The sequence below is a fragment of the Salvia miltiorrhiza genome, chromosome 1, assembly GCF_028751815.1.
Source record: "Salvia miltiorrhiza cultivar Shanhuang (shh) chromosome 1, IMPLAD_Smil_shh, whole genome shotgun sequence".
NCBI classification, from domain to species: Eukaryota; Viridiplantae; Streptophyta; class Magnoliopsida; order Lamiales; family Lamiaceae; genus Salvia; species Salvia miltiorrhiza.
The window spans coordinates 23920784-23933487 of record NC_080387.1 but is presented as its reverse complement, the minus strand read 5'-3'; the positions used below and the strand labels follow the sequence as shown (position 1 = coordinate 23933487).

Here is a 12704-nt window from a genome sequence, read left to right as displayed (position 1 = left end):
GTGATCTAGATTTGAATATTCAGTGACTAATGTCTCAATATTCAGAGTCACATGTTTTGTGTTCAGTGTTTTATGTGTGAACATTCAGCTATTTTTGTGTGAATATTCAATGTTATATATGTTGTAATGTCTGTTGGTGAAAATTTAGTGCATAATATTTTATGTCCAATGATTTATGTTTGATATTCAGTTATTATTGTCTAAATATTGAGAGACGAATTGGAGATTTTAGGTCAGCTGCAGCTAACCCTCTTTCGGCGTCGGCGACGCTCCTCTCCGGCGTGTTTCTGCCCGAGACACGACGACCGCCTCCGCCTTGCCGGTGCGGTGCGGCTCATCTTCTCTTCCTCCGATGAGGCGCTACTCCTCCGGTGCAGCGCGTCTCAGATTCGATTCGAATCGACGCTGAGTTTCGGAAGCCCTGATGCAGACGTTACCCTAGCCGCACGTATTTCTCCTGCCGCCTCTCGCTGATCGATGGCTACTTCTCTGTCAGCCGAATTTCGCGACAAGGGAGCCCTTAACCTCCCCTCCGTTTCTGCTAATTTTGAAAAGCCACAAAAGCCACAAACCATAAATAATCCAACTCGGTCTTCCCCTTCACCAGGCAACGGCGCGGCGAATACTGCAAGCCCTAGCGTGTCTGGAAACGCTAGGATTTCTTATGCGAACGCCACTGTGAAGCGACCTGTTAAGCGGCCGGATTTAGCAGCCCATGTGTTTCACGATTTGCGTCCAACGAAGGAGGGAGATCAATTCTCCCTGAAAATTCCAAAGGCTTTATATCTTGAGGAGGTTAAATCTTCTGAGCACGCGTTGACAGGACGTCTCCTGCTGGGGAAAGGCGATAAGCCACGTTCAACTATGGAATTGAAGTCGGAACTTCAACAACTTTGGGGTATAGTTTCTGCTTGGCAATTGATTCCGTTGGGAAAGGGCTATTATACACTCCGATTTACTACGGCGACTGATAAACCTATAGCGAAGGAGAAGGCGATCTGGGAACTCTCGAAGGGAAATCTTCGGCTCCGGGAGTGGACTTGCAATTTTGATCCGTTCAAGGAAAACTCTCCTTTGGCTAACGTGTGGGTCAGAATTCATTACCTTCCAATCGAGTACTGGAATCCACAAATTATCTCTGGCATTGGACGTTTCTTGGGCCACCCCTTGAAGATCGATGGTGCGTCGGCAGGAAGAGATTTTGGACAGTTCTCCCGCATTCTTGTTGAAATAGATATGTCTCTTCCTCTCCCTAATACTATGCTTATTGATATGGATGAGTTCTCATTTCATGTGGAATTTGTTTTCGAAAATCTTCCCCTTTATTGTGGTCGTTGCAAGATTACGGGACATTCTCCCAATTGATGCCGCAAGAACAAATCGATGGCGTCGGGGGAGGCGAAGGATATTAATACGGCGCTGCCGAAGCAGCCACAACCGATTATCCAGAATTCCCAGCCACAGCCGGTGCTTGAGTGGCAGCAGGTTGGTGGGCAGCAGGTTGGGAAGGAGCCGGTAGTGGCTGAATCGGAGCAGGTTGGGTCCAAGATTACTGAACCGCAGAAGTTGTTAGGGAACTCTTTTGGACCCTTGGTGGCAGAAGATGTTGAGGAGGAAAACTTGGAGGTGGTAGATGAGGATATTGATGTGGAGTCTACAGAGGGACGCCTGGCTGCGAGTCCCATGAAGGATTTTGAGGGGCGTAATGATGACTTTGACCGTGAGGCCAGCGGCTTATAGAAGTAAGATTTAGCCCTTGAGAACACTATCTGAGCACAACGTCTGGAGCATGAGCTGGCAAAAGTGCCAAACTCTTTGGCGTCGCCGGCTGGGGCGAACACAGAGACTGATTCTCCTATTCTTCCGGGAGCAAATGGAGGAGCTGTGGTAGAGCAGCATTCGGTAGTTAGGGCAGAAGATTCAGCGACCCAATCCTATCCTACTCCGGTTGATGTTGAGAAGCAGACCAATCCTACTCAGGATGAGATGGCGAGTCATATAATTAGGTTAGAGGAGCAGGTTAATCAGGGGATGCAGCTGATCTCGGAGCAGAAGCGTGGACGTGGTCGCCCAAAGGGCTCGGTAAAGGGACGAGAGCCTGTACATGCAATTCCGAAAGGTTGTATTAAAAGCCGTCTCAGGAATGCGGAAGAAATGGGTTACAAGCCGAGGGAATTTATGGTTGACCTCACCAATAGGCCCAGTATGATTGCAATGAATAATGTTGTCCATGGGCGTTGGTCGAATGCCATGGATGATTATCCTGAGTTTCAGTATTAAGTTACTTAGTTTTTCCTTCTCTTTTCAAGTTTTGTGCCCTTTGTCTGCGTCTTTGTGCTTTCAAGGGATGTTTTTTCCTTTTCTTTTTTAATAAATCTCAATTTAATAATATTATTGTCTAAGTATTCAATGCAACATGATTTGTTATTGTGTTTGAATTATTTAATTAAAATTTGCATCACCTCTCTAGATCAATAGTAATACTCCATTCGTCCATCAAAAATAGTCCTAGAAGAGGATAGCACAAGTTTTTATGAAAATAGATTAGTTTATTGAAAGTGGAGAAATGTTCCTACTTAAAAGGTAGTGTAAATAATAATAATTAATTATATATATTGTGAGTTGAGAAATAGGTCCACTATGTGATAAAAAGTTTTCAAAAGTGAAAATGGACTATTTTTGTGGATAGAGGGAGTATAATAATTATTTTTTGTGGACGGGGGACTATTTTGTTTACTCATTGTTTTGTTGTGCAGAAAAAGGAGAAACAAACCAAAGAAATCTGGTGGAGCAGTCTAAATCTTCAAAGGGTAAATAAAAGATGATGAAAGTTGATCGGAAGAGAATAAGAATAATAGAAACAATGGATGTTCAATACAAGCGATGAGAACTTAAAAGAAGGTTGGAGAAGAGGAAACAATCGACTGTTGACGATGATGAACCAAGTCAATCTACTAGGACAACTCTAAAATCACTGTTCAATAGGCTTTTCCAGCTGAATAATGTTTAGAAAGATTCAATGTTGAATTATTGTTGCTTGGGCAATTTAACTAATTTGTTTTTTCCAACTGTTTTAGACGTGGTTTTAAACGGGAGCTATTTCCAAGAATAGATTGTCTCGTTTGGAATTATGTTTGAATAAGTTGGATATTTGATAAATGTTAGAACTTGAAATTCAAGTACTATTATTAATTACTTATTTATGAATATGCGTAGTCTTCTTATTTGATACACAAAATAAGTTTATTTTATAATTTGTATTAAGGAGCACATTGTGGGTGCCATTATCGCACATTAAATTCATAGTCACCATAAAGCAAGACGTGGGGTCGTGGAATCAATGTAGGATAAATATCGTTATCATTCATCAGTAAGGCAATTTAATACTATTGGATAAATAAATAAATATTAAATTTTCAGTATTATTTTTAATAAATGTAATTGATGAAAAAGAATTGATTTTGCAAAACATGTATTATAACAAATTTATTTTATAGTTTGTATTAATCAGCACATTGTGAGTGCCATTACTACATATTTAATCGAGGTGTGTAATTACTTTAACATTATTTTTTTCCAGCTTTCTCCCTTCGCTATTCGATGTGCCCTAGCTTTTCATATGGTCTTGAATTTCTATAGGGTGGCGAATACTGCTCGTGTGTTCTATGAAACCTAACTGCTGAAGAAATCAGACATTTTCTAATATTTTTCTTCCTTGTCTAAATACGACATCCGTTTTTTGGATTGCTTTAACACCTATGACCGGGACTTCAAATCTCAATACTTCTTCGTTGAGGTAAACTCTGGGGATTGGAGTTGAAATTTTGATATCCGACGCACCAGATGGCAAAAGAAAAAACAGGACCATACGGTCCCTGACACCGTCCCTTCCGCTTGGCTGAGCGGGCTTTTTCACCGACTTTGGGACCTCGAGGCTGAAGTGTTAGGTCCGGAGGGTCTCAAATAGGTGTATGGGGGGGGGGGGAATACACCTGTGGGCTATTTTTCGATAAAATGAAACTTTAAATAAAAACTGACTCAACCTGTTTACTGAAAAGAATTTTGTCAAAACAGGGTTGACGACTGATACTGAATACTCTTCAGTAAGGAGTTATCAGTTAAGTCAAAGACTTTAACTGATACACGTAAGGCTTCAGTCGAGTTTGATAAACAGAGAGATGTTATGAATCTTACTGACTATCAGATGATAGATCAGTTAGACTGATAACACACGCAGCGGAAAACTTTAGTTTCGAAATAGCCTGTGATATTAATCACGTTGTCAACAGTTAAATTTCTCTTTGCAATTAATCAGTTTTCAGTTTAGGAAGGTAAGAGCACAAGTAAGAAGGTAAGTACTGAAAGTTGTAAATAACACAGAGATTTTAACGTGGTTCGGAAAACACTTCCTACATCTACAGTTGGTTGATCAGACCAACAACTTCACTGGACATGTGCTTATGGGTGCACATCAAACCGATGCGTGTGCTTACGGGTGCACAACAAACCTGAACGTGTGTTGGCGGGTGCACAACAAACTGAGACGACCGAATATCCTATCTTCAGTACCAACACACTGGGCACTAAGATCTCACAGAGACAGAACACTGGTCTGAACTCCTTTTTGACACAAACACTCAATTTGGTTGGTTGAAAAGAGGTTTAAAAACTTGCCAACTAAACCACAAAGTACAAGTTCTTTGCAGTCAGTTTTACCTAGGCTTTGGATATACAATATTTGCCTAAGTTCTAAGAGAATGTATGTAATCAGCAGTGACTGATTTTTGGCTTTGTGATTCTCTTCTTCGATTCAAACTTTGGGGAGGCTTGGTTTTGCTGAGTAACGAATTTGGCAGCGTTTCAGCTTATGTTGTTGAATCGGTGAAGATTGAAGTGATCATCTAGCGCAATTTATAGGAGACGTATAGATCCGTTGGTGGAGATGGTCTTCAAGATTTCTTCTGTTAGAGAGTAATTTGAACTTGGGCTGAGGTTTCAATCTTTCAGGTTCCTTGTTTGGTGAGAACGACTACTTTGAAGAACAAGAGACGCAACATCTATGAAAAGGTAATCACCAAAAAAGAATGGCCTCTGCAGAGAAAGAACGATCCTAAGATCTCTACATTTAATGCGGTTGTACTTCTGGAGTGTGTGGCTTCCTTCGAACGTTGGAGGTTCAGTCCGAGGAAGAATGTTTAACTGATACTTGACTTTAGTATCAGTCCGCTGAATCCACGTGGCGCGCATTAAATAATCAGTCGAAACTGATCCTTCGACTGATAAGTCAAATATCAGTATTTGACTTTGGCTTAATCGTTACATCAGTCGACATCTTCAATCTTCAGTCTTCAGTCCTTCGTTCTTCAGTCTTCAGTCTTCATAACAGCAACTAAACTAGAAAAAGAACTCTAACACTTGAGTTCGAACAGTTCTAGTCTATTACAAGTGAAACCTATTGATTTTGGTATCATCAAAACTAGGATTAGGATATTTCATTAAGTTCCCAATAATTTCCCCCTTTTTGATGATTCCAAAACCACACAACAGTTCTAAGCAAGAAAAAGACTGAACTCAAAGTACAAGTTATTAAACAGGGTGAATACTATTCCCCCTTAACAATAGAACCTAAAACTTGCACTTTGAAGGAAGAACAGAACAGTTCAAAGAAACTGAGCGAAGACAAAACTGAAAAGCATTAATTAGAGCCTGGACAAAAAGTTATCGTCTTCAGGTTGAGATAAAAAAGAAGTTCTTTTCATTAACAGAAAATAACTGATGAGAAATCAGTTGAGGTACATAGCAAAACATACAATGGAGTAAGAAAATAAAAAACACATGGAAACCCATGGACTCCAGCAGTCTGCATGTCTGTGCCTTGAATTGAATTATTTGATCTTTATCTTCATCTTCTTGTTCCTAAGCTTGTTCCTTTCACACTTATTTTCCGTTGACTTGAGGTCTTACTGGAACGTCATCCTAAAGCTTGTGGTGATCCTTTTACTTTACCATCTTTAGTCTTTCGAGAAGATGCAGAGAACCAACTTTGAGAAGGTTTTTCTCTGACTTCTACTTTCCCACTTTTTGGCAACATCAAAAAGAGAGCTAATGATGGAAGCTATGATCAGATGGTACCCAACTCCTGGTCTCAGAAACTAGTGAGAGGATTCGAGAAGATGATGAGTCCAGAGATGCAGAAGAGGAAGACGCCAGTGGGGAGGGAGATGAGAAGAGAGACGGAGAAGTGAAGGAGGCTGAGAGATGGAGAAGAGAAGCGTGAAGGAAAGGAGAGTATGCATAGCATTTTGAAGATATTCATGTAATGCAGCTATGCATACGGACCTGCAAGGGATAAGGAGAGAAGAAGAGGTGGGGAAGAGGAGTGTTTGAGGTGAGGAGGGAGATGATAGAAATGCATGGCGAGCCTTTGGTGAAAGAAGTAGTACAAAAGAGCGGCTCGTCATGCAAACGGAGAAGGGATGTGAGAAGGAAAAATTAAATCAGCGATAGTCGTGAGGACTAACACTGTCGATGACCCAACACTAGGTCAATCATGAGACGACCATGTGCGGTGGGTTGCGTCGGCTGACAACGAGCTACTGCTCATTGTTGTTGCACACCATGGAACCTCACAAACGATGTGAGAGAAGCCTGAAGGCCAGGTGAAGTCCTCTTTGGAGAGAGGTACTTCAAACCTTATCCTCCAAAAGCAGAGAGGCTTCTTGGCACTGGGCATTAGGATGGAAGACACTCTTGTCGCTGGATATAAGTGAGGGTAGAAACAAGCTTGACGTCAGAGAGACGTTGAGATCCAGTGGAAGGGTCCTGTGAAGACCAAGTGTGTGAGCGTCATTCTCCCACTCCATGACTTCGTTCTCATTGAACTCTCCTTGGTCGGAATGAAATTTTTCTACAACTTTTGAAAGTATGAAATTCTCACAGAAAAGGCTATGGAGAGATGTTAGTTGTTGAAGAAAATAATTTAAGGCATCGAGGCATAAATAGACTATATTTCCAAGACAGAAGATGAATTTTTTTCGAAAAAGGTGCCTAAAATCTTATTGAAGAAAAAATATTTCACGTCCGCCGTCACTGCAAAGGACGGAAGCTTCAAAAGGTAAGAAAAATCATTGCATTTTGTCAAATCAATGAGATTTTCAAGATTTTCATGTCAAAGGCAAAAAGGTTGGAAATACATTGAGTAAAGGATCAGGACAAGTTAAAGCATTTTTTAAATCCTCTTAAAAGTACTTGTCCTTCACGAATATTTCATTTTCCAACAATCAGTTAAAGTTTTTGAAACAAACTGATCAGTTAGAGAAAGATTTTTGAAGACTATCAAGGACTCACAACTGAATTAACTGAATTTCACAGGGTAAGTTGAAGATACTTACTGATCGACTGATCATTGCAGTCAGTCGATACCACTGTTTCTAGTTGACTTATAAGAATGAGTTCCCCTTTAGATGTAGACTCATCTTCTTTGATTGCCACGTCAGCAGTTGAGGAGCACCAAACGGCTGAGCAATAGTCATCGTGACTGCAGTTGATATCTTCAAAAACAGCATCATTCTTCAAGGTTGATGAGGCCGATTCTTCCACAAAGATCGTTGAACCTATCTTCAGAAAGAGCTTTGGTCAGCAAGTCTGCTCTCTGAACTGTGGTCGGAATCCATTGAACAGAGACATTCTTTTTTTCCACATGATCACGAATGAAGTGATGTCGGATTACAATATGCTTGACTCTTGTATGATGAACTGGATTCTGTGAGATTGCAATAGCACTGGAGCTGTCGCAATAAATTGGGACTTCCTTTTCTTCGATCCCATAGTCCTTTAGTTATTGGTCTAACCATAGGAGTTGTGAACAACAGCTTCCCGCAGCAACATATTCAGCTTCAGTTGTAGAAGTGGCGACTGAAGTTTATTTCTTTGAAAACCAAGAGATAAGTTTGTTGCCTAGGAATTGACAAGTTCCCGAAGTTGATTTGTGATCAATTTTGCATCCTGCAAAATCAGAGTCTGAGTATCCGGAGAGTTTGAAGTCGTCGTCAGCTGGATACCACAATCCTAAGTTGGGTGTGCCTTTGGGATATCGCAGAATTCATTTCGCTGCATCCATATGAGCTTCCTTTGGATCTGACTGATATCTTGCACAAACTACGACTGCGTACGCGATATCTGGTCTGCCAGCAGTTAATTACAGTAATGACCCAATGATTTCTTTGTATTTGGTTGAAGATACAGATTTTCTTTTCGATCCTGGATCTACCTTCCAGTTTGTGTTCATTAGAATCTTGATTGATTTCATGTGCCGAATATCGGACTTGGTTATCAGTTCCTTGGCGTACTTCGACTGATTAATCAGTATTCCTTCGTTGGTCTGCTTGACTTGTAATCCAAGAAAGAAATTCATTTCTCCCATCATGGACATCTGAAACTTCTTAGTCATAATGTCAGCAAACTTCTTGCACATCCGTTTGGATTTGGATCTGAAGATTATGTCATCGACATAAATTTGAACAAGTAGGAGATCTTCTCCTTCTTTTAGAGTGAACAGGGTTATGTCAACAGATCCTTTCTTGAATCCTTGTTCTACTAGATACTCAGAAAGAGTATCATACCATGCTCTTAGAGCTTGTTTCAATCCATAGAGCACTTTCTTCATCTTGTACACCTTTTCTGGTCTAGCAACCTCAGAACCCGGAGGTTGTTCCACATAGACTTCATCGGTGAGCACTCTATTGAGAAATACGCACTTCACATCCATTTGGTGTACTTTGAATCCTTTGTGAGCGGCAAAGGCTAAGAAGAGCCTGACTGCTTCCAGTCTTGCAACAGGTGCAAAGGTTTCATCGTAGTCGATTCCTTCTTCTTGACTGTACCCTTTGGCTACCAGCCTTGCTTTGTTTCTCACCACGTGACCTTCTTCGTCTTTCTTGTTTTTGAAAATCCATTTCAAACCAATCACTTTTGCATCGTCTGGTCGATCCACCAGTTCCCAAACTGAATTCCGATTGAATTCATTGAGTTCTTCTTGCATTGCGATGACCCATTGAGTATACTTCAGAGCTTCTTCAATTTTCTTGGGCTCTGTAGATGATAAGAAACAGCTGAAGTTCTTATCTTCATTGATGCAGTTTTGGTTTATGTCGTAGACGAGGTTGCACATTGATCTTCGAGTCTTTACACCGTTTGATGGTTCTCCGATGATGTTCTCCTTTCAGTGGAGTTCAAACCATCTTCGATACTTCTTGATTTCTTCTGGCGAGGGAGGGGGTTCTTCAGTCAGGATGGTTCTGAGTCCTTCAAAAGTTTCTCAAGCAGGGGAGTGTTGACCTGGTGTTTCTGCAGTAGATTCAACTTGATCTTCGGTTGTCGGAGTTCTCCCTTGACTGATGCTATCTGTAGTAACTCCAGTCGGATCTTCAGACCTTTGACTGATCAGTATCTTCTTCTTTTCCTGGTCCCCACACCAAAACTGTAGAGGGTTCGGTGCTTTTCATTTCAGTTTTGGAAACTTCAGTGTTCTCAGCAATTCTTTCAGTTTCCTGTATCCTGAAATCATCAGTAGACTCGTAAAAAATAACATGTGGTGTTTCTTCCACACAAAGAGTTTGAGAGTTAAACACTCGATAGGCTTTGCTGGATCGTTCAGTTCCAGAGTATCTAAGGAAAATTCCTGGATCAGCCTTGCTATCAAATGTGTTTAACTTCCTTTTGTCATTGTTGTGAATGAAACACCAAGAACCGAAAGTATGAGATTGAAGGCTTCCTGTTCTTCCATAGCTCGTATGGAGTTTTCCCATATCTTTGAGTGAGGAAGGAGTGATTTTGTGTCTAGCAAGCGTTGTTGACTACTTCAACCCAAAACTTCAAAGGGAGTTTTGATTCGGCTAGCATTGTCATTGCTGCTTCCTTCAAAGACCTGTTTCTTCTTTCTGCTACTCCGTTTTGCTGAGGAGTTCTTGCTGCAGAGGTTTGATGACTGATTCCTCGTTCTTCGCAGTAGTCACGAATGACGACATTGAGGAATTCAGTCCCTCGATCTGATCTGATGCTGATGATGTTGACTTTCTTTTCAACGCTTAGTCTTCTCAACAGCTTTGGCAATTCCAGCATTGTCTCTCTCTTGTTGTAGAGAAATATGACCCAAATATATCGAGAACAGTCATCCACGACAACTAAGGTATACTTCCTACCGTTGTAACTTCTGGGAGAGATTGGGCCAAACAGATACATGTGAAGTAGTTGGAGAATTCTTCCAGAGGAGTGTCCTGTTTCTGACTTGAATGACGTCCTAGTTTGTTTTCCTCTTTGACATGCTTCACATTCTTGCTTCTTCTGGAACACAATAGAGGGTAAGCCCTCTACAAGTTGATGTTTAGCAAGTTTGTTGATCGTTTTGAAGTTTAGGTGGTTGAGTCTTCTGTGCCATAGCCAGTTGAGCACGGAGCTGCTTTTGCTAATGAGAGAGGTTTCAGGAGGGCTGTCTTCCCATGATACGATGTAGAGACTTCCTTGTCTGATCCCTCTCAAAACCACCTTCTTCTGACTATTTCTTACAGTGAATTCATCTTTCTTGATCTTCACTGCGAATTCGCTGTCACAAAATTGACTCACAGACAACAAATTATGTTTTAATCCAGAAACATAGCTAACATTACTGATACTAGCGTTACCCATGTCGAGTACACCATATATAGCCTTTTGTTTCGCCGATTGAGTTGTCTCCGAATGCAACTTTTGATCCAACTTTCTCAACATATTGAGTGAGATATTCTTTGTAGCCTGTCATGTGCTTCGAACAGGCTATCCAGGTACCATGTTCTGATCGAGGCTTTAACTTCTTCCTTCTTTTGTGTTTCCTATTTTTGCCCTGCAAGGAAGAGTTAATTTAGGTACCCAATCAATGTTTGGGTCCTTCATTGTTAGCTCGTGTTCCTTTTGGAACTCATATCTGTTTCAGAATTGGTCTTGGTGTTGATCTTTTGCGCTTGGTTGGTTGTCTGACTGAAGTGGTTGGTGCTTCAGTTGGCACATGAGCTTTCTTTTGTTGAGCTTTCCTTTTAGGAGCCTCGCTTTTGTAGAAGCTTTGTCTGGTGTAGTATTGAGGTCTCCTTTGAGATGCGTGAGTTATCCTCGACTGATATTGTGGAACATGAGTCTTATGATGTCTAGTTACACACTGTTGTGGATGACCTTTAGCTCGTCTAGACTTATCACAGATTTGTCTCCATGGTTGTGTTCTCTTCAGAACTGAACTGATTTCAGTTTCTGATTGTTTCTGTTGTTCTTCCCCCTGGATTGGTGAGGAAGACTCTGTTTCAGTCCCGATGTTCATTCCCTATATTTTGACTGAAATCTGCTTTCTAGTCTTCTTAGAAGGATGAATTGGTTGGGGGCTTCCTTAGCTCGTCTGTAGCTTTGAGGATGAGGAACATTTATTCTTTCCATTAGTTTTCGCTTCTGAATTTCTTCCATATCATGATCTCTAGACTCTTCCGAAGTGTTGTCTTCATAAGTGTCAGTTACTTCCTTGATCATGATATTCTTTCCTTTATCGGCAGGAACCACCTTTCCTCCGATGCTTTCCACAAGAGCTTTTGAAGGAAAGTTAGTCATCATGAGAGATTTCATCATACAGTCTTTGACTGTTTCCTCCAATTTGTGATTGAGCCTCTTGATTTCATGAGATGCTCTGTCACATTCTGATGTAGAAATTCTGAGCTTTTCTTCTAGTCGACTGTTCTCCATGATAAGTCCATCAAGACAGGTTTCATCTGGAAAGCAGATGATCGTCTGATTCTTGATTCGTTCTTCATTGATCTTCTTTTCTATTTTCTGATTCTGCATGAGAAGATCTTCAAACATTTTCCTTAACTGACAGTGATCAGTCATGAGCTGATCGTACTTTTCAGTTTCGTCAACTGAGCTATCTCCAAATTCTGAGTAGTCTCCTGTAAATAACAAGGAGTTATCAGTATAAAGAGTTTTTGAGTAAGAGTTTACCTCTGGCCCATTCATTTCGTTGTCGTAGCTGTTGTTGGCCACGCTTTCGGTGTCGTTGGCCATGAGGGCTTGGCTCTCATCATCTGAACTGGTGGAGTTGAAGGCAGATGATTCTGATGCATATTCAGAGGATCCTGCATCGTCAGCAACCATCGCTTTCTTCTTCACATATTTGCGTTCTTTCGTAGCTTTCATCTCTTTGCGCTCAGACTGCGACAATTCAGGGCATTCAGATCGATAGTGCCCTTTCTTCTTGCATCCATAGCATTCCACATCTTTTAGATCAATAGCGATTGACTTCCTTTCTCCGCTTCTGTCAGTTGAATATCTGGACTTGCTTTCTCTCTCTCTTTTCATTTGTAGTGTTGTTTGTGGAACTTCCTGTACTTGCGGAATTTGGATTCCATCTTGTTGAATCTTTCAGCCAATAAGGCATATTGACTGAAGAAGTCTTCCGGTTTGAGTTCTGTTGGTTCCTTTGACTGCTTCTTGTTTTTCTTTGCTGAAACTTTCAGCGCCGCTCATTTTGAGGCTAATGGAGCATCTTCGTCTGATCCTCCAGCTTTCTTTGTTTCAAATTTCTCTGGATGTCAAACTCATTCGCCACGAGATCAGAGAAAAGCTTGTTCGTTGGGAGCTGGTTGAATCCTGGCTTGTTCTGATGAGCAACAGCTTAGATTTGCCAATCTCCTCGC

The 12704-nt window shown here is 41.1% G+C and overlaps 1 protein-coding gene across 1 annotated transcript; it reads left to right on the top strand.

Annotated features, from left to right (window-relative positions):
* The first annotated feature begins 477 nt into the window (after positions 1–477).
* Positions 478–1365, top strand: LOC131003194 (uncharacterized). Its single transcript, XM_057929703.1, has one exon. The coding sequence runs from the start codon at positions 478–480 to the stop codon at positions 1363–1365; it is 888 nt and encodes a 295-aa protein (XP_057785686.1).
* Positions 1366–12704: the final 11339 nt, after the last annotated feature.

Coding starts and splice junctions, on each gene's coding strand:
- LOC131003194 (XM_057929703.1), top strand. CDS start 478: ATGGCTACTTCTCTGTCAGCCGAATTTCGCGACAAGGGAGCCCTTAAC.